The 22,119-nt window shown below is 34.4% G+C and overlaps 1 protein-coding gene across 5 annotated transcripts in view; it reads right to left on the bottom strand.

The window, feature by feature from the left end:
* Positions 1-22,119, bottom strand: part of Eml5 (EMAP like 5) — a 190,995-nt gene that overhangs the window by 95,421 nt on the left and 73,455 nt on the right. For all 5 annotated transcript variants that reach the window (XR_006851029.2, XM_046440696.2, XM_046440697.2 and 2 more), the window contains exons 11-17: positions 19,956-20,123; positions 19,209-19,315; positions 18,637-18,755; positions 16,913-17,099; positions 10,236-10,341; positions 8,388-8,481; positions 7,009-7,109 (exon numbers count right to left, since the gene is read on the bottom strand). Coding sequence is in view for 4 of the 5 variants with exons in the window: in XM_046440696.2 (XP_046296652.1) it covers positions 7,009-7,109; positions 8,388-8,481; positions 10,236-10,341; positions 16,913-17,099; positions 18,637-18,755; positions 19,209-19,315; positions 19,956-20,123 (882 nt within the window). In the remaining variant the exon portion in view is untranslated. The remainder of the gene's footprint in view (positions 1-7,008; positions 7,110-8,387; positions 8,482-10,235; positions 10,342-16,912; positions 17,100-18,636; positions 18,756-19,208; positions 19,316-19,955; positions 20,124-22,119) is intronic.

The following is a 22,119-nucleotide window of genomic DNA, read 5'->3' as shown; positions in this document are numbered from 1 at the left end:
AGAATACAAAAGATATTTTTTGTACCAACACAACAAACACCTGTATATCCTCTATCAAAATACAAAAATATACCAAACCAAGTGACATGTCATGCCAATCCTATATCCCTTCTTCACATACTACTATTCTGAATGTAAAGTTGATCATTCTCCTGTATTCCTTTATACATCTTATTATGTATTTATTAATTCTTGAGTCATGTGTCATATGATTTTTCACATTTCAAAATTTTCTATAAATATCATCTTGTATGTTTTCTTTTGCAACATGCTTTATTCACCAAGGATTTGTCAGTTTTATACAAGTTGATTTTTACTTCTAGAAAACATTTTCATAACTATGGATTTATTTCATTACACAAACATTCGTTTATTCATTTTTTATTAACAAGTATTTAAGTTGCTTCTCATTTTTGCTATTGAAAACAAATCTGCCTTAAACATTCTTATAAGGATCTCTTCTATACAATTGTAAGAGTAGCTCGAGGAATGAGTAGGAGTAGTCATAGAATAATGTGCAAAAGGAGCAATTTAAATAAGAGTAGCCCCAGCTCTTCTTTGTAAATTTTTCTCCCAGTTCAATATACCAACTTCCACTTCTAGTAACTGTGAAAAGAGTTCCTGTTGTTTCCCACATTTAGGAACACTAGGTATTGTCAAAAAATGGAATGTGAAATATCAAGTGAATTTTATTGTGGTCTTAATTTACATTTCTGTTAGCATAAATGAATTTGATCATATTTTCATATTTTTATTTGTTATTCATCACCTATTGATATCTTTTGTCCATTTTTTCCAATTGAACTCATTCATTCATTTATTTAAGACATACACATGCCATACACTGTTCAAGGCACTGGAAGTAGAGCTAAGAACAAAACAGACAACAAAATTCTCTGGTTTTGTGAACTTTATATGGACAGTTAATGAATATGACAATTAAGTAAAATGTACAATAAATTAGGTAATTATGGGTGCTTTGGAAAAAATGTAAGCCTAAAAAGGATATAAGAAGTTTGAGGAGTCCATTGTAAGGGTGTGAAGGGAAAGCCTTATCATGATGGTGGTATCTGAATGTAGAATTGAAGGAGGTAGCAAGAGCAAGCTGAGTTAGAATAGTGTTTCAGGCAGAAGGAGCAGCAAGTGCAAAGGCCCCAAAGCAAGAATGTGACTAGAATCTTCAAGGATCAATCAGGAGAGAAATGAAGAGTAGCAAAGAAAGTAAGAGATTAAAGACAAGAATTATATGATCATTCAATAGATACTGAGAAAGCAGTTGACAAAATACAACACCTCTTCATGTTCAAAACACTAGAAAAACTAGAGACATACTTCAACATTGTAAAAGCTATCTATGCTAAGCCCCAGGCCAACATCATTCTAAATGGAGAAAAACTGAAAGTATTCCCCCTAAAAACTGAAAGTATTCCCCCTAAAAACTGGAACAAGACAGGGACGTCCTCTTTCACCACTTTTATTCAACATAGTCCTTACTGCTAGCTAGAGCAATAAGAAAGAAATTAAAGGAATATGCATAGGAAAAGAAGAACTCAGTCTACCACTATTTGCTGATGAAATGATTCTATATTTAGAAGATCCAAAAAATTCCACCAGAAAACTTCTAGAACTCATAAATGAATTCAGCAAAGTAGCAGGATATAAAATCAATACCCATAAATCATTTCTATACATGAATCCACTGCAAGAGAAATTAGAAAAACTACCCCATTCACAATAGCCTAAAAAAAAACCACCTTCAGAATCAACCAAACAAAAGAGGTGAAATACCTCTACAATGAAAACTACAGAACACTAAAGAAAGAAACTGAAGACCTCAGAAGATGGAAAGATCTCCCATGCTCTTGGATAGGCAGAATTAATATAGTCAAAATGGCCATACTATCAAAACTGTTACATAGATTTAATGCAGTTACTATAAAAATCCCAATGACATTCTTTATAGAACTAGAAAAATCAATCATGAAATTCATTTGGAAAAATAAGAGAACGAGAATAGCCAAGGCAATCTTTAGCAAGAAGAGTGAAGCAGGAGGCATCACAGACCTTAAACTATATCACAGAGCAACAGTAACAAAAATGGCATGGTTTTGGTACCAAAACAGACATGTAGACCAGTGGTACAAAATAAAAGACACAGAGACCAACCCACATAAATATGACTATCTCATACTAGACAAAGGCATCAAAAACATACATTAGAGAACAGAGAGCCCATTCAACAAATGGTGCTAGGAAAACTGGAAATCCAAATGTAGCAGAATGAAATTGAACATCTATCTCTCACCTTGCACAAAAATCAACTCAAAGTGGACCAAAGTCTTAGACACTAGAACAGAGACCCTGCACCTAACAGAAGAAAAAGTAGGCCCAAATCTTCATCATGTTGGCTTAAGATCTGACTTCCTGAACAAGACTCCTAAAGCACAAGAAGTAAAATCAAGAATCAGTATGTGGGCTAGATTCTAACTAAAAAGCTGCTTATCAGCAAAGGAAACAATCTATAATGTGGTGAGAGAGCCCACAGAATGGGAAAAAGTCTTTACTACAGGTACCTCAGACACAGCACTAATCTCCAGGATATATAAAGAACTCAAAAAGCATAACACCAAAAAAAGATAAATAACTCAGTCAATAAATGGGCTAAGGAACTGAATAGACATTTTATAGAAGAAGAAATACAACCGATCAACAAACATATGAAAAAATGTTCATTATCTCTAGTAATTAGAGAAATGCAAGTAAAAACTACTCTTAAGATTTCATCTCACTCTAGTCAGAACAGCAATCATCAAGTTTACAAGCAATAAAAACGTATTGGCAAGGATGTGGGGGAAAAGGTACACTCATATATTGTTGGTGGGACTGCAACTAGTGCAACCACTATGGAAAGCAGTATAGAGATACCTCAGAAAACTTGGAATGGATCCACCATTTGACGCAGATATCCCAGTCTTATACCCATAAAACTTAAAAATCAGCATTCTACAGTGACACAGCCACATCAATGTTTATAGCAGCTCAATTGACAATAGCTGAACTAGGGAACCAACCTAGGTGCCCTTCAACCTGGATAAAGAATGGATGGATAAAGAAAATATAGTACGTATACACAATGGAATATTACTCAGCCTTAAAGAAGAATGAAATTATGGCATTTGCAGGTAAATAGATGGAACTAGAGAATATCATTAAGTGAAATAAGCCAATCCCAAAAAACCAAAAGCTGATAAGCGAATGCTGATCCACAGTGGGGCAAGGGGATAGGAAAGAATGAAGGAACTTTGGTTTGTATAGAGGGGAGTCATGGGAGGGGTGGGCTTGTGGGGGTGGGAAGGATGGTAGAAAGAGACAGACATTATTACCCTATATATATGTAAGATTACATTAGTGGAGTGACTGTGAACCATGTACAGCCAGAGGAATGAGATATTGTGTTCCATTTGTGTATTATGTGTCAAAATGCATTCTACTGTAAAATTAATTAATTAATTAAATTTTTTAAAAAAGAAAGAGAAACAATACTAGGAGATGGGTCAGAGGGTGTTTTGCAGGCCACTATAAGGGTATAGCTTTTACTTTGCATGAGATGGAAAATATTTGAGTAGTAGAATGATAAGATCTGGCATATGACTTATTAAAATTAATTTTGACTTCTGGGTTGAGAACAGATTGAAGGATGAGGGGGATAAAAAGTTATATGTCTATTTCAATCATCTGACTAAATGATTAAGGAGGCAAGGACCAGGGTGGTAGCCTAGAAGATGAAAAGTGGTCAGATTCTGAAAGTATTCAGAAAACCAACAAGCAGAGTCATTAATAACACTTCAAGAGCAGTCAGATGACGTGGTGAAGGTTAGATTTCTCTTAAGAGAAAGAGGAGTAACTATAAAGTGAAAGCACATAACTGTTTGGAGGTGCTTCAGTATATAGGAAACAAGAGAGAATGATTAGCAACTAGAGAACAGAATTGAAAGGTTTGTTTCATTTATTCAAGATGAAGAAATGGCCAGGCATAGTAGCACACACCTGTAATCCTAGTGACTCAGGAGGCTGAAGCAGGAGGATTACAAGTTTGAGGCCTGCCTCAGCAACTTACAAAACTGTGTCTTAAAATAAAAGGGCTGGGGATGTTGTTCAGTGGTTAAGCATCCCTGGGTTCAATCACAAGTACCAAAAAAAAAAAAAAAAAAAAAGAAGATAAGGAAATAATACCAGACTTACATGCTGAAGGGAAAGTCAGAAAGGAAAGAACTGGAGTGGTGTCCTTGAGTAGACAAGAGAAGGAATCTAGTGCACAGGTAGGGCAACTGCGCTTCATTACAGCACAGACTATCTGTCTAGAATGGGGTCAGCAAACAACTGGTTATGGGCCAAATTCTGTGGCCATCTATTTTATTTAAGTTCCACTGGAGGAGGTTAGCACTAGAGCCACAGAAAGCCTGTTTGATTTGCAGCTGCAGCTAACAGCTGCCTAGAGCCTGATCTGGTCACCAACTATACGCTGAAGACTCTGCTAATGGCAACTGCTAAGCACCTAGCAGTGGAATAAGTCCAGTAGTTTCCCCCATCTTTGGCCAGTTGCCTAAGTTCAGAGGGTCAGGCTCTCAGAAAGAAGACACATTGGTATCTATGCTTCATTGGGACACATAGCTTCAGAGTGAAGCTGCCCATGGCTACTTCTCCACCTGTTATGATTTGGATCTGGAATGTCCTTAAAAGTTCATATGTTAGAAGCATAGTCTTTAGGGATGCAGGGTTCATAAGTGAGGCTTTCAAGCAATGATTATATTATAAGGACTCTGACCTCATTAAATGGATAAACCCATTGATAGCTGAATGAACTGCTAGGAGATAGTTGGAGGAAGTAGGTCACCAGGAGCATACCCTGCAAGGGTTCATCTCCTCCTCAGCCCCTTCTCTCTGCTCCCTGGCTGTCATGGCTTGAGCAGATTTCCCTGCCTTACCTTCCACTATGATATTCCAGATTAATAAAGTCGGCCACCATGGACTAAGTAAGGCCTCTGAAACTGTGAGCTAAACTAAACTTTTCCTCCTCTAAGTTTTTTTTTGTTGTTGTTGTTGCTGTTTTTCAGTTATTTTGGTCACTGTCAAAAAAAAAAAAAAAAAAAACTGACTAACACCATACCCCAACCTACTAGGCCCATTCCCTACAATAGTATAGTTTTAGAGAGTATATTTCCAATTCATAGCAATTGGGAACAAACAGGGTAATCAAAACAGGACAATTTTTTCCCTTGTTCTCTAAGTACCTACGAATATTCTTCATTTTTGTCCTTTTCACCTGGAGAACCTAAAATATTTCCTATCTGATCATTTGCAGAAAGTTTTCACTCCTGGTTTAGATAACTGATAGTTAGGTTTTCTGATACATATAATATAACATGTTCCTATTGCACAAGACCATGTCATTAACACTTAAAAACTTTCAGTGGTTCCCTGTCTTTGGAATAGAGTTAAAATACTTTAGGGAGAAACCAATAATTCATAACTTGGAATGCCCAGTCTAGATTTGGGATAAGTGGCAAGAGAGACTCCATTTTAACCTCAGGTCTGATTCACCTTCTTCAACTTAATTTACCTAAAAGTATGCATTTAGAGTGTTAGACAATACTTAGAATAAGAAAATAGGTACTAATTTCCCACTTGGCTAGTGAACTCCATGGATCAGAACTCTAAAAGTGATGAAGGTTGAAATGTGCGCTAAAACCCTAACATTTATCCTTATACGGTTCAGGTTCAAGTTCAGGTCAAATATATGTGTAATCAAATTTAAGGAAGAAAGTTACTCAGTTATATATCTTTTCATTTTAAGGCTATTTACTTTCTTTAAAATAACAAATTCATAGTTTTTGTTTTTAAGAGAAATGCTAAATAATATTTGCTGGCTATTTGCAATTTCAAGTGACTAAGAGGTCCAAATGAAAATTTTGTTCAATCATATGGAAATGAAATTATAAACATGAAAATACTTTTTCCTTTGTAAATGCATACACTATGATAAATCTGTGATAAAATATTAACTCCAAATCAGAAGAATCAATTTATTTCCTATGTAGAATACAACTTGAAAGGTACTTGAACTTGGGAAATGTCTTCACTAAGCCTATTCTTCCTCCTACATTTACATATTTTCTGTGAAAGATTTAAATTCATTGAGACATCAATGTGACATTGTTGGGACTTTATAAATGTACTCATTCTATCTGGAAAAGAAAAAATATTTTTTATTTTAAGATGTGAACTTCTATATTTGTAATTTACAGTTACAAATGACTAAATTAAAGGAACATTTTGTTTCTATATCATATAAAGAATTTTTACATAATTTTTCATTTTTAGTTTAAACTATAAATCATGTCTTTTAATAGAAGAAAGGAGTCTAGACAACCAACTGATTAATCTCATATGTTAATTCCTTTTGCAAATATGAATATTACATAAATGCATCTTTGTTTAAAATGCACCAACACAACAGTAAGTCACTTAAAAATAAATCTATCTTGGAAAATTTTAGATTTCCAAAAAAGATGCAGAGATAACATAGTGTTCCCATATATGCCTCCATCCAGTTTCCTCTAATGTTAACATCTTCTATTATTACAATTCCATTGTCAAAACTAAGAAACCATCATTTTTGATATATTACTATTAACTGAACCCTAGGTTTCATTCAGATTTCACCAGTTTTTCCACCAATGTCCCTTTTCTGTTCCAGAATCCAGTCTGGGATACCACACTGCACTTAGCTAAATTACTTTTTAAAATAACAATTTCTTGGGCTGAGGTTGTGGTCAGCGGTAGAGCGCTCACCTCGCACGTGCGAGACCCTGGGTTCGATCCTCAGCACCACATATAAAAATAAACAAGTGAAATAAAGGTGTTATGTCCAACTACAACTAAAAAATAAATATTAAAAAAATAACAATTTCTTAATTTTCAAAGAAGTAAAATGAAACACTTCCTTACCTGCTCTACGCCAAAATTTCATGTGTTTAATTCCAGCTGTAATCAGTTTATCAGGCATGTAGGGGTTCATCTTAACAACAAAAATCTTATCTTTACTTCCTCTGAAATAAATACAAAATTTTTAGCTCTGAAGACAAAGCTATCCTGTAACAACCTTTTCCCTGATCCATACTCTATCTTTACTTCTCACTTTACTGAATGTCTATTTCCCACTTGTCCTTTGGGTTTGGGCTGTGAAGACATGCATTTGTATATTCACTTTATGTGTGTGTGCGTGTGTGTGTCTGTGTGTGTGTGTTTCTCTTTCTCTCTCTCTCTCTCTCTCTCTCTCTTGGCAGTACTATGAACTTAACCTGGGGCTGTTATACCACAGAGCTACATCCCCAGCCCTTTTTATTTTTTGAAACAGGAGCTCACTAAGTTGATCTGGCTGGTCTCCAACTTGCATCCTCCTGCCTTAGCCTCCTGAGTGGCTGGAATTACAGGCATGTGCCACTGCACCTGGCTTTGTCATTATTTTAATATGTCAACTCTGTTCAACAGGTTGTCAAAAGATAGAAACAGTGAAAACTTCTTTTGAGTAGCACCTATGATACCTACAACTGTGCATGAGGAACACAGCTTATGACATAAATGAATTAAAGAATTTAAGTAATATTTCATTAAAATTTAACATAGTTTTTCCAACAATCTTTAATCATTTTAGATAATTAACTTTTCAATTGTAAATTATATAATTTTAGTAAAACAATTCTAATTTTCATCTTAGGAATTTAGGTTTCTTCATAGGAATATTTCTGATTCATCATAATAAAAAAATTAAAAATAAAAACCAAGATATTCACTATAGAAAATTTAGAGTGAAGAAAAATAGATTAAAAACCGCAATAACTTCTTTACTATAGGTATATCTTTTTTCACTTAAATATATAATGTAAACATTTTGGCTGTTCACTGTTTATGTTATAACACTGCTGTCTAATAGGCTATTATATAGAATTCACTCTACCTGTAAATGGATAATTAAAGTAACCATTATTTTCAGAGCCTTATTATAGTTACAGTAAGGAAAGGGGTCCAGGGCTGGGGTTGTGGCTCAGTGGTAGAGCACTTGCTCAGCGTGTGTGAGGCACTGGGTTTGATCCTCAGCACCACATATAAATAAATAAAATAAAGATACATTGATAACTAAAAATGTATTTTAAAAATGCTCATAAAGACTCAGCTTACAAAGAAATTATAAAATCAATTATCTTTTACCTGATATTATTTATTCAAAGATAAAAAAGATGGTAGCATATTTGCTTGATTTCAAAATTATTTTAAAGTTTAATTCCAAAATAATTCTAGTATTTTGTCATATCAAGTTACTTCCTTACCTTGCCATTGAAAGTTTCTCTCCTTTCTTCCAGTCCCACAGTACAATGGTGTGGCTATCATCTATTCCAACTGAAGCCAAACGTTTCCCATCCGCTGTGACAATTAACCAGAGTGATATACTTACTGACCATTTACATTCAGAAGACAAACATTTTGTATGTATTCTAAAGCTAAATGTTGTCATTTGAATGTAGTTTCCCTACAAGTTTCAGGTGCTAGAGGCTTGGTCCTCAGTGTGGTGGTACTGAGTTGATAGAACCTTTCACAGCTGGGGCCTACCTTGAGGTAAAAACGTTATAGGGGGCTCTGCCCTCAGTAAGGAATAATGCTGGTCTTTCAGAGTGAGTGAGTTCCATGATAATGGGTTGTTATAAAACAGCAAACTTGACCCCTGAATCTCTCTGGCTTCCCATCTCACCACGTGATCTCTCCTTCTTGCTTTCATTCCCACCATGATGCCATCTATCATGTTGTGACACAGCCAAGGGGGCTCTCACCAGAGGCAGAACCAATGGGTCTACCTGTGAGCTAAATTAATTTCTTTTTTATCTCACCTGACCTTATGCTTTATCTGTCCAACTAACTGGGATGGGAAAGGGAAAGAGAAAGTGATAAATGTATGAATTGATGAATAGGCTAAAGACTCTGAGATAATTGTTACACAGTGTTTACACATATCAAAACATCACACTATACCCATGATCATGTACAATTGTTACAGGTCAATTAAAAACAAAACAAAATCTGCAGGGAAAAAATGAAAAGGAAAGATAAATTAAGAAAGGAGGGGAATAAAAGATTTGATTCCATTAAATTCACCATAAGAATTCTGTTGTGATAATAAGAACTCAGTAATCATGAAAAGCTAAATGAAAAATACACAGGTTACAATATACTGTCAACATTAGTATTACTGCTTTTAATGAAAGTCAATTATTTGTTATTAAGCAACAAGTAATGAGTATATTAGATGAATCATTGAGACAAATGAATAATGAGACAGGCTGACAGGCTGTGTTTATACACAGGTTATAAGGCTTAGACTATAAGAAAATGTTTTCTATTTTGCCACATGTTTGTAAACCTCAATTAGTTCCTCAATACTTCCAGTGGCATTTTTATTGTTGATCCACTTAATCTGTTATTCATTTTCTTGTTTCTTGACTATTAGTCTCCTTGAAAGTATATATATATTTTCTCCTAAATCTCACTTATGGTTAACTTGTCACTTCAGTCAGAATAGCAAAAAAGCACTAATTTAATATAGAATTCTCTGTTAAGGATATTTTCTTCCCTCTTCCTACTCCACACCCTGGCTTTCAGTATAGACCTATCTTTAGTTGCTAATGTTTAAACATACTGAAAAGTGTAAGCATGTTCTGAAATTATAAGGTGGCCTGAAATTGTCACTTAATAGAAATGTCTTAAACAAATATTTCAGTTCTCATTTCTTTCATTCTTAACCTTTCACCATTAGCATTTTCAACGTTTATTCTGTAACTATAAAACATTAAGATGAAATCAGAAGTTTGCCCAAAAGGAGAGATACATACCATTTAGTGTAACTGAGTTGATTTTAAGTGTTGATTTTAATAGAATTTAAAGGGTAAGTTTTTAACAAAGTTTAAAGGGTATTAAAATCATACTAATTGAACTATAATTAGACACTAGTCAATGAATCTATACTTTCACTGCTGTGTTTAATTAGAACAACAGTATGCACATTTGAAAAAAAATTGTGAAGGACATAGCTAAATCACAAGCTTAGGTAACACTGATTCAGATTAAAATTCTACATATTGCCTCTGCATTTGGTTCATTCTTATTGAAATAGAAAATAGGCTTACCTGAGAAATCAACAGCACAGACACCATATTGGTGGTAGCCCTTTAATATTGACAATGGTTTAATAGTCTCTGTATCCCATATGTGAATTGAGGGATCCCTACCCACCTAAAATAGAATTATAAAAATCAATATATGCAATAAAGTTAATCATTTTTACATCTGCTAAAAGTAAATAAAACAAGATATTTCACGGCCTTTGTTTTATTTACTATAGAAATTTATCAAAAATATAAAGCAGACTGGATACATGATTGGATTTTTTCTTAATATTCATTCAAAAGCCAATGAGGCTAGGCTCTGTGTTTCTAGGAATATTCTAGAACTATATGACTCCTATACTTCTTAAAAAATGATAATAAATGCTTGTTAAGCACTATTATTGGCAGGATTTCTATGCCAGATACAACAAGTACTAAGACATTCAGATATCTTTTCATTGGGAAAACAGAAAACTTTCAATTAATGAGATTTAAAAGGTCCTGAAAAAAAAGACTTCATGAATAAGATGGTACTAGAAATTGGGCCTTCAGAAAAAGCAGGACTTGGACACAAAGAGAAGCAAGCAAGCACATTTTAAACTAGGTGTAAGCAAAGATTCAGATGGGATTAAAGCAATAAGCATATAAATGGGACTCTAAATAGATAATATCACTCTGTCATTTATCTTTAAAAAAAATTTTTTTTTAGTTGTAGTTGGGCACAATATATTTACTTTATTTATTTTTATGTGGTGCTGAGGATTGAACCCAGTGCCTCGCACGTGCTAGGTGAGCGCTCTACCGCTGAGCCACAACCCCAGCCCTGTCATTTATCTTTTAACTTGGTGCTTTAGCTTGGATCTGGAGTGTCTCTCCCAAGGTCCATGTGTTAAAATTTTGGTTGTCAATTGGTGGTACTATTGTAGAACCTTTAGAAGATGGGGTCTAGTGGAAGGAAGTTAGGTCACTGGGAGATGCCCTTAAAAGAGTTACTGGGGTCCCAGACCCTTCCTCTTTTTGTGTTTGATTTTGTTTTGTTTCTTGGCAACTTTGAGGTAAGCAGCTTTGCTCCACCATGATGCTCTGCCTTACCACAGACCCAAGGTAATGAGGTTAAGCAACTGTATACTGAACATTCTGAATCTGTGAACCAAAATAAATCTTTCCTCCCTTAAGTTTTTTTTTTTAAATCTCAGGTATTCTGTCACATTGATAAAAATCAAATTAACATACTTAGTTTATGGTATTCACTTATATACAGGTAATCTATCATTTTTTAATTATTCCTCAAATTCAAGTAATTGTTCCTCTAGCTTTAAGAATCATGATATATTTGTATATCATGACAACTCCTGAAATAACATGACTGTTAATTTAATTATAGTACATTTTGTTTTATATGAAGACATAACATAAAACAACACTAAAAGCAGACAATATTTCACTAAATTATTCAGTTAAACATTACTAGTGGCTTTTAAATTTTGCAGGTTTTGATACTTCTGGTGATTTTACAGTACTACTCTTACCTGGTTCTCTGGTCTTCTCGACTCTTGCTATGTTTTTTCATCACCTGTTTCTTAAATGCAAATCTCCCTCAAGAGTTCATCTTTAATTCTACAGGCTTCTTATTCTAAATTTTGCCTGAGGTATCTCTTTCACAGTTTCAGTGGTTAAATCAACAAGTGTCTCCTAAGTCTTACTCTCTAATCATTATTTTTTCCTGAATTTAAGACTTACATTTTCAACTACCTACTGGACATATCATCTACAGATGATGATGATGATGATGATGATGATGATAATGATTAATAGTAATATACTTGCATTCACTGAGAACTGACTTATGTGCCAGAAACTGTTCTATATACCTTACAAAGGTTAACTCATTTCACAATCACAAGAACCCTATAAGATAGGTATTGGTAGTATCCTTATTTTAAAAGACGAGGAGCTACTTGGGAGGTTGAGGCAGGAGGATCAAAAGTTTGTAACTTAGTAAGACTTTGTCTCAAAATAAGTAAAAAGAGCTGAGGATGTACCTCAGAGGTAGAGTGCCCCTGGTTCAATCTCCAGTATCTCTCTCTCTCTCTCTCTCTCTCTCATACATACACACACATCCCCAAAATAAAATTAATTAAAAGTGAAATTTTTTAAAAAATTAGAAAACAGGCACAGAGATGTTAGTTAATTTTCCAACAGATAATAAATGGAGAAGCATGGTCTTGAACATCAAAATCAGTTTGGCTGAAGAACAGACAATATTTTTGGAGTATACCTGTGATATTTTATTTAGGGATACAGGGAGATTTATCAGTCAGGTTTTCACCACTATGGCAAAATACCTGAGATAACAAACTTAAAAGGAGGAAAGGTTTCTTTTTTTTTTTTAATATCTTTATTCTATTTATTCATTTTTATGTGGTGCTGGGGATCGAACCCAGTGCCTCACACGTGCTAGGCAAGCTCTCTACCACTGAACCACAACCCCAGCCCAAGGTTTCTTTTGTTTCATGTTTCCCAATCCATGGTTGCTTGGCCCCCTTGCCTCTGGGCCCATGGCAAGGCAGAACATGTGAGGGAGTGCAAAACAGAGGAGGCTGCATACTTGATAGTGGCCACAAGGTGAACAAGAAAGACAGGAAAAGCCAATATCCCTTTCAAGGGCACACCCCCATGAACTAACTTCTTCCATGAGGTCTCACCTGCCAAGAGGTCATTCTTTATATTCTAGTCTCCAAAAAAAACAAAACAAATCAAAACACTCTTTAGATTTGTTAAATTCCAAAACATCCACATGGAATCCTCCAGAATCACTTTTCTTTTTAATAAAGGGTTCAATTTCAATCAGTTTTAACACTTTTTATAAATTTATAGAGATGTGACTGGTTGACTGTAATATAACAGAGGTAAGAAATGGAAAATGGTGGGAGAAGTTGAAAAGGCTGTGTAAACCTGTGTTCTAGGAGATAGACCTTGAGTCTGTAGTGCCTAAGGCAGAAATGCTGTTGTGTAAGCAAAGGAGCTATGGCTTGATGGGTATGAAGGGATGTCCAGTGTCATACTGACATTTTATTTAATCTGACCTGAATTCCATTAAATCCCAGAATCATGGTAGTAAGTGGCCACTCTCTACACTGTCTTCATTCCAGCAATATCAGAATAATGGTTCAACTTCTTTGCCAAAGCACCTGGGTATATAACTATGCTTCAAGAGGAACCCTTTATATAGCCTAAAGGCAGGTGATGCCCCTCATGTCCCCACCTATCTTTTTGATTAGTTCTTTTACTAATGTCCATCATGCACTATAAGATTTGAATACTGTGGGCTATTCACAGTTCTTTAAATAAGCTGCGCTTTACCTCACCCCCTAATTTTACAGATCATATGATAGACTTAGAATGCTTTCCCTCACTTTCCCTCTGCTAGTAAACTATGCAGCATAAATGTTATACTTCCAGGTTTTCCCTGATTCTACTGGGCACAATTCATTAGTCCTTCTTCACTACACTCTCACCAGATTCTACATTTAAAAATGAGGTGATTTTGCCTCCTAGGGGACAGCTAGCATTGTCTAGAGACATTTTTGGTTAGCATAACTCAGGCAGATGGGTTACTGGCATTTAGTGAGTAGATGTCAGGGATGCTGCTCAACATTCTGCAATGCAGAGGTTAGCTTCCCACAACAAAAAAATTTTTTATCTGGCATAAGTCATCAATAGTGCTGAGGTTGAAAAATTCTGGTCTGTAATTCTGACATGGTATTACAATTTTTCTTGCATGTATGTCTTCTTATTTATCTATATATTTCCAGCACATTTCCTGGCAATATAGAATGTGCTTGATAAATGTTTTTGAATAATGGAAGAAACAAAGGAGAAAACAAAAGGAAAAATGGTAGGGGAGGAAAGTAATGGAGAAGCAAAAGAGCTCATCAAGGCACAAAGGGCAGGAGGAAGGAAAAGAAAGAAAAAAGGGTTGAGTTTTCTTTCCTCTCAGGGAAGCTATATAGGATGATGCATGTTGCCTCCCTGACCCCTACAAAACTGAGAATGTAAAAGGGGAGCCAGGCATGTTGGCACATGCTTGTAATCCCAGTGACTCAAGAGGCAGGAGGATCACAAGCTCAAAGCCAGCCTCAGCAATTTAGTGAGGTCCCAAGAAACTTACTGAGACTGGTGGTTAAGTCCCCTTGAGTTATATCCCCAGGAACAACAAAAATAACAAAAAGGTTTTTTTAAAGGTATATTTATACAGTGTATAAAGTCTGATAGACTAAAGGCTTTAGACTTTACTACTTAACAGCTGAGTGATCTTAAGAAAATTATTTAATTTCTCTAAAACAGAACTTTCTCATTTGTAAAAGGAAGAAAATGATTTTACTCTCATGGAGTTGAGGAGGGAATACAATGAACTTACAGTCAGAAACTAGTAAAGTATTTACAGAGTAAGAATCTACAGGGCTGAGGTTGTGGCTTGGTGGTAGAGCACTTGCCTAGCATGTGCGAGGCACTGGGTTCAATTCTCAGCACCACATATAAATAAATTAATAAAATGAAGGTCCATCAACATCTAAAAAATTTTTAAAAATCTACAGACATTATTCTTTCCCTTGCTTCTCTAAGATATCTGTGTAGACATGTATCAACTAAGACTTTTCTCACTGATTTCTACTTCAATATTTGTGCTTTCTATCCCTCCCCCACAAGGCATAGACACCTTTATTTAAGACAGCAGATATACATTTAAGGGAGAATATGGACCATCTCAAAGAGTAAGAGATACATTCTAGGGGTTTCCAGCTCTTCTTTTAAAGGAAACTTGGTGAGGGGAGGGTATAGGAAGAAATATAGGAATGGTGTCAATCAGGTGATCTCAAGATGGTTTCTGGTGATCTGGTCAGTCTCAAGATCCCCAGACTGCCATGGTCCTCATCTTATCAGGTGACAGTGCTGGAAAATCCCCTAAATTATAGGTTCTTCAAGAAATAGGCAGAATTAATATTATCAAAATGACCATACTTCTAAAAGCACTATTCAGATTTAATGCAATTCTGATCAAAATCCCAATGTCATTCCTCATAGAAATAGAAAAAGCAATCATGAAATTCATCTGGAAAAATAAGAGATCCAGAATAGCTAAAGCAATTCTTAGCAGGAAAAGTGAAGCAGGTAGCATCACTATACCAGACCTTAAACTATATTACAGAGCAACAGTAACAAAAACAGCATGGTATTGGCACCAAAACAGACTGGTAGACCAATGGTACAGAATAGAGGACACAGAGACTTACCTACAAAATTACAATTATATTAGACAAAGGTGCCAAAAACATGCATTGGAGAAAAGAGAGCCTCTTTAACAAATGGTTCTGGGAAAACTGGAAATACATATGCAACAAAATGAAATTAAATCCTTATCTCTCACCATGCACAAAACTCAACTCAAAGTGGATCAAGGACCTAGGAATTAAACCAGAGACCCTGTGTCTAATAGAAGAAAAAGTAGGCCCTAATCTTCATCATATGGGATTAGGCCCCAACTTCCTTAATAAGACTCCTGTGGTGCAAGAATTAAAACCAAGAATCAAATAATGGGATGGATTCAAAGAAATAGTATCTCTCAATGAATTTACTGGGAGGTTAACTAACAGTACACAAGAAGATTTACAGATTTTCCAGGAACTTGTGATTGACAGATCTGGAAGAGAGATTGAATTAGTCCAGGAAATCTACATGGAACTTCTGAATTAATCATTTACATTTCCAAAATTATCTACCAAAACCTAAAGAAAAATAACACTATAGTTTTCTTTGCCTTTCTAGTTCTCTTAGTTCTTTAAATAGCTCATGTTTCTTTTCTGCTGGTTAATATGAACGCTTTTTATATTTCCCCCTTTTTACTGTCAGTGAAATTGCCAGTCATTTATTTCATTTATAACATTTCTAAAAAGTTTACTGTTCCCCAAGTGTCAGTTCTTTTTCATACTGGCAAATTGAAATATTCCATTCTCGCCTTCCTTTCGTTAAGAAGTCCACAAAGATCACTATTTCTATGTACAACAGGATTGATTATGTGCTTTCTATCTTGGTAAACTTGAATAGCTTGCTATCATGATTGCAAAATATAAAGCACTGTCATTCTGTGTTGTAACCGAATGTTTGTTAAGTATTTTATTATTTTAAGTAACTCAATCTAAAGAAACCAATTTCTAGTCTTCCATCTTTTCTATAACTACTCACAAATTTAAAAATATACATATCCTGACAGAAAGAAAATCAGGCAGTGTTCTTAGTTCCAAATTAAAATTCAAGAAATAATAATCAAAAAAATTTTTTTCAGGACTGGCGATTGAACTCAGGGCATCACAAGTGCTAGATCATCACTCTACCTACTTCCTCATCCCTTAAGATAATAATAATTAAAACAACTATACTATAAGGACAACTGTAGGGAAAAAGTTGAGGTAAACTTCATAATAGGAAAATAAAATCCCATTCAAAACAATTCTTTACTCTCCATTTCCTAGAAAAAAAACTCCCTCTCTCTCTCTCTCTCTCTCTCTCTCTCTCTCTCTCTCTCGTGTGTGTGTGTGTGTGTGTGTGTGTATACACACATGAATGAAGTAGACTAACCTAACTCAGAAAAGGTCTAACCTATCAGGCTTTTGGTCACATAATCTTTCAAAGGACCTTACCTGGCCTGTAGCCACATAGTCTTTCAAAGGATGAATAGCCAGACAAAGAATATCATCATCATGACCCAAGTAAAAACGCTGTGTGTTCTGTTGTCTATTGTAAATGACACCCACTGCTGCCACATGGTACACAATTTCACCAATTTGAGTATAAAACAGATTACTTCGACAGTCGTAACCTCTGTAACTAATATAGAAAACAAATCATACAATTAGTTTTGGTCTTTGATCTAATAGGTAATTTTAGAAATAGGTAATTTTAGGGTCATTTAATTTCCAGTTTTAAAGAATGCTGAACAATTAAAAGAAAACACCACCTTCTTAGAGCTATAAGCATTTATGAACTGCTCTGATTACAAATAGCTAATCCAAACCATAATACTGAGCAAAAAACAGCAAGGTGCTGAAAAATATATCTAGTATACTATTAATTGCACGTGTATAATATTAAATTTATAAAGACAAAAACAGTTACTTTTTTAATAAATAAAAGGGTATAGAAAATAATACATATCTGTTTATAAATGCATTTTTATTTATCAAACTAAGTAACAGTGATTGCCTGAAGGGAAATGATGGTTGGGAAGGCAGAAGTGAGAGGAAGGTTTTAAACCCCTTTTATGCATAATGTTGAACTGTGAAAACATATATTTCAAAAAGAAATTTAAAAAACAATTTTAAGTGGCTGTGGCTCAGCAGTAGCACACTTACCTGGTGAGTGAGGCACTGGGTTTGATTCTCAGCAGCACATGTAAATAAATAAGGAACTATCAACAACTAAAAATTTTTTTTTAAAAAAAGCAATTTTAAAATATTATGCTCAGGAAAAAGTAACCAAATCTTTTTTAAAATATTATTTATTTTTTAGGTGGGCAACTGTGTCCACCAATAAGTAAATATATAAAAAGATATTGTCTTTACTTTTATGTGGTGCTGAGGACCGAACCCAGTGCCTCACGCATGCCAGGCGACCATGCTACCACTTAAGCCATGTCCCCAACCAATAACCAAATCTTAAAATGTCAATATAATTCTGTCTGTAGCAACCTTGCTTTGTGCTTCAAAGAAACCCAATTTATAAAGCACAACTGAATAGAAATATTGCCTGTTTTACCAGTGGAGAGAAAATAATCTTAATAAATAAATCCTTTCTCAAATTCTTGGAAAGTATTATCAGTCTGATAAGAAAATGAGGGCTGCGATAGGGGTAAATAGAATCAGACTGGAAAACCTGTTGCTGACAAGCTGACATATGAAACTTGTATTGCCAGATATTCTAAGAGAATCCAGAAATTCTAATATTTTATTGAAATTAACACACAAAAGCCAAAATGCTCAGTCAAAAAGAAAGACAATATTATTTTAAATTAGTCACATTTAAGGAAGATGATTATCTCATATTTTTAAAGACAAGATGTCCAATTTAATAATACTGAACTTCCATAAGACAAATTTATTTTTAATAACTTTTTAATATTTATTTTTAACACTTATTCAGTGCTTATTATGTTTCAGGCACTATTCTAAGTCAACAATATCACAGCTTTATTTGCTCCTAATCAGAACTTTAGGAGGTATTGTTATCTCCATTTTACAGAGAGGTTAAGTAACTTGTTTAAAGGCACACAGTTAGTAGAGCTAGTCAATTGTGTGACTTGGAGCAAGTTACACAATAAGTGTGAACTAAAATTCAAACACAGAAATGAAAAACAATTGTTTCATACCCATGAACAAAGTGTAATCGGATACTATTTCCTGGAGCCTGTTCTCTTCTTTTAGAAGTAGCACTTTTTTGTTTTTCTTTGCATTGTTCTTTAAGCTGAGGTAGCTCTTCTTTGTAAACCTTTAAAAATGTATATAAGTAGGAAGACATTCATAAAGGTGCTCATACCCCTAACATAACTTTTAGACATATGGTTACTCTTAATCAACTTTAGCAATTGTCTTCAATAGGAAGGTACTTTTACAAAATGTACTTCTTTAGAAAGAACAAACTCACATATTTAGTGTTCCAGGAAATCTTTATACTTAAGAGAATATTTCAAAAGGAATAACTGGGAGTGTACTGTTTCAAAAATCTTAGGCTAAGAGAATACAGGCATACTTAGTATATCAAGCATTTAACATAAAAGAACAGTTTATACAAGTGTGCTTTAATGTTTAAAGTGAGAAAACTGAAAGAGTCATACACTACTAGAGAATTTAAGCCACAAAAGATAACAGATACACAGCATGGAGCATGATAAAGACAGAACTGAAGTTTCCAGGGGAAAAAATTGCTTGAATAGAAAATTACCTGCCGACGATAGGTGAGCTGTGTCTCTTGTTCAATTTCGGAATCCAGTTCTGGAACATCAGACAGGTCTGAATCTGATTCATCACTGTTAGAGTCAGCCAGACTTTCTGTAATTTTTGAAAATGAAATGTCATTTGTTCAAAGATTTATTTTCAAAATAGCAATGTAAGATTAATGATTAAGAGCTAGGTCAATTGACATGGAGACAAGCCATAGAGCAATCAAATGAAATTACCTATTCAAGTGACACAGATGTGAGTAAACTGTACTACAGATTATCTTCCTCTCCACTCATTGCAAACTCAATAGCTCCTTTAAATCCCTTCACTGGCTCCCCCAATGACTGCTACATCAAATTTAAATGTCTGTGCAAATATAAGTGCATATAACCTATAGTTTCCATGAAAATAGCTAAAAAATACTGCACATAGCAAAAGAATTGACATTATATATATATATTCTCTTTGTTAAAAAGCATACATAAAATCTAAACACCCATCTCTGATTTTATTAACATAACCATTTCTTTACTCATCATTTGACAAACTGCAAACAAAAGTACTTTATATCCCATTCTTTGATATCTGACTTAATATAGATCTAAGGTTTAATTCAAAATTTCTGCTAATAACAAACTATACTATGAATTTATGAAACTAGATTATACTTCAATGGTAAAATTGTCATCTTCAAGTTTTTGAAGAGTTATTTCATGGGGAAATTGTTTAGGTGATTCATACTACTCACCTTGGGGTGCTATGTGAAGAGCATCTTTTAGTTTTCTTTCAGGAATAAATTTCCACTGAAAGACAGAGTGATCTGCTCCACCAATAGAAATAACCCACTGATAATCATGTGACCATCTGACATTAGTTACATGAGCTGAATGGCCAATGTATTTTTTAAACTTGGCCCCTATAATGAAAATATATCTTTAAATTATGCACAAATTTCAACATACAAAACACTACTGCAAATAGCAAACTTCTATACATAAATCATTGCATCATCCTTCCATTGTCTTAATTATGATTAAATGGAAAAAATGCTAATTCAAAAATGGGTAGGATGAACAAATAAATGTATTGATATCGAGAGATGTAAACATTATTTCCTCTACTACTTCACAGTATAATTTGGTAGAAACTACAAAAGCTGTGAGGCATTATCTTACTGCTTTTAGAAAAGCTGGGGATCAATTGTTTTTGCTTTAAATGAACACAATATATTTATTTCTTCATCTATCTATTTATTTATTTTTTATGTGGTGCTGAGAATCGTGCTCAGTACCTCCCAAGTGCAAGGCAAACGCTCTACAAAAGCTGAGCTATAACCCCAGCCCAGGATCAATTGTTTTAATATTAGGACAGCTGACTATTTTGTCCTGAGGCCTTCGGTCTTAAGTGAAGGACCAATCTGATTTATCATCTACCCTTTTTCTTTCTCAGTCCAAAAGATATTACTACTAAATTGGGCACAGTGGCACATGCTTGCAATCCCAGTGATTTAGGAAGCTGAGGCAGGAAGATTGCAAGTTTGAGGACAGTCTCAGTAATACAGCAAGACCATCAGCAACTTAGCAAAATCTCAGCACCACATAAAAATAAAGATATTGAGTCCGACTACAACTAAAAAATAAATATTTAAATAAAAAATTTTGTTTCAAAACAAAAACTAAAAAGTACTGGAGACGTGGCTCAGTGGTAAAGCACCCCTGGGTTCACTCCTCATTACTGAATTGAAATAAAATGTATTATCAAATCAGATACAACCTTTTTCTAATCTTAAATTGGACAATATAACAATATAAAAGAGATTTTTTCTAGTAATAATGCTAAAGTATTCAAGTATGTGAATTCAATAAACATAGAATCTTAAAATACCTCTACTAATTATTTAAATATGCAATAGTAATATCCTATCTTTTCTTTCACTTACCTAGCTATAGTCTCAAGCTGACACACAAGTGCCTAGAAATAAAAATCATCCTTACCATAAAATAAATTACTAACAAAAAGGAAACAAGAGAGCTGGGGTTGTGGCTCAGTGGCAGAGTGCTTGCCTACATGTGAGAGGCACTGGGTTTGATTCTCAGAACCCCATATAGATAAAACATTTTTTAAAAAAAGGAAACAAAGAAAAACAATATATGTTCTTGAAGCAAGGAGAAATCTCTTACACAAAACTAATTTTATTAGACTTTGGTTAAATATTCACATAGTAATTCAGAAGACTACTACATATTTCATTTCATTATATAAATGAAGTAAAATTATTAAGCAAAAATAATACTGTCTTCACATTTGCAAAAGATAAATTGTCAATGAAGCCCATTCAATTGACTTAAAAAACTCAGAAAATTATAGTATTTTGTTTTACATGGAGGTCAGTGTATGTGAAGCAATTAATGGGAGCAATGTCTAATGTTAAATATTACATAATTATTACTGAAGCTCCACAAGCAGACAAGTATCATCTTAAGAGTTGTCAGGCATGGTGACTTTCATGTCCTGGCTATGTGGTGGGATCTAGAAACAGGGTACTTTATTTATTTATTTATTTATTTTAGCTATTGTTGGACCTTTATTTTATTTATTTTTATGTGGTGCTGAGGATCGAACCCAGTGCCTCACTCTTACTAGGCAAGCAAGCAATTTACCACTGTGCTACAACCCCAGCCTGAAACAGGGTATTTTAATTGCTAGATATTTAGCTAGTCTTTATTAATATACTTAGAGTTACATATGGAAGAATTTGTATGCATCTGAGAAGCTGACATCACACAGGCAGAATCAATAACATGGCAAAGGAGACAGGATCTTGAACTCATTACTTCACTACAGAGGCCCCCAGTAGAAATACCAGCCTCGGCTTCTGAGAAATTTGAGCCTTTAAGTTTGATATCAGTGGA

Source organism: Marmota monax, unplaced genomic scaffold, assembly GCF_021218885.2.
Source record: "Marmota monax isolate L192 unplaced genomic scaffold, Marmota_monax_Labrador192_F-V1.1 WCK01_AAM20220418_F8-fsc00017, whole genome shotgun sequence".
Taxonomy (NCBI): Eukaryota; Metazoa; Chordata; class Mammalia; order Rodentia; family Sciuridae; genus Marmota; species Marmota monax.
Note: the sequence above shows the minus strand (reverse complement) of the source record. Positions and strands in the feature narration are given on the sequence as shown.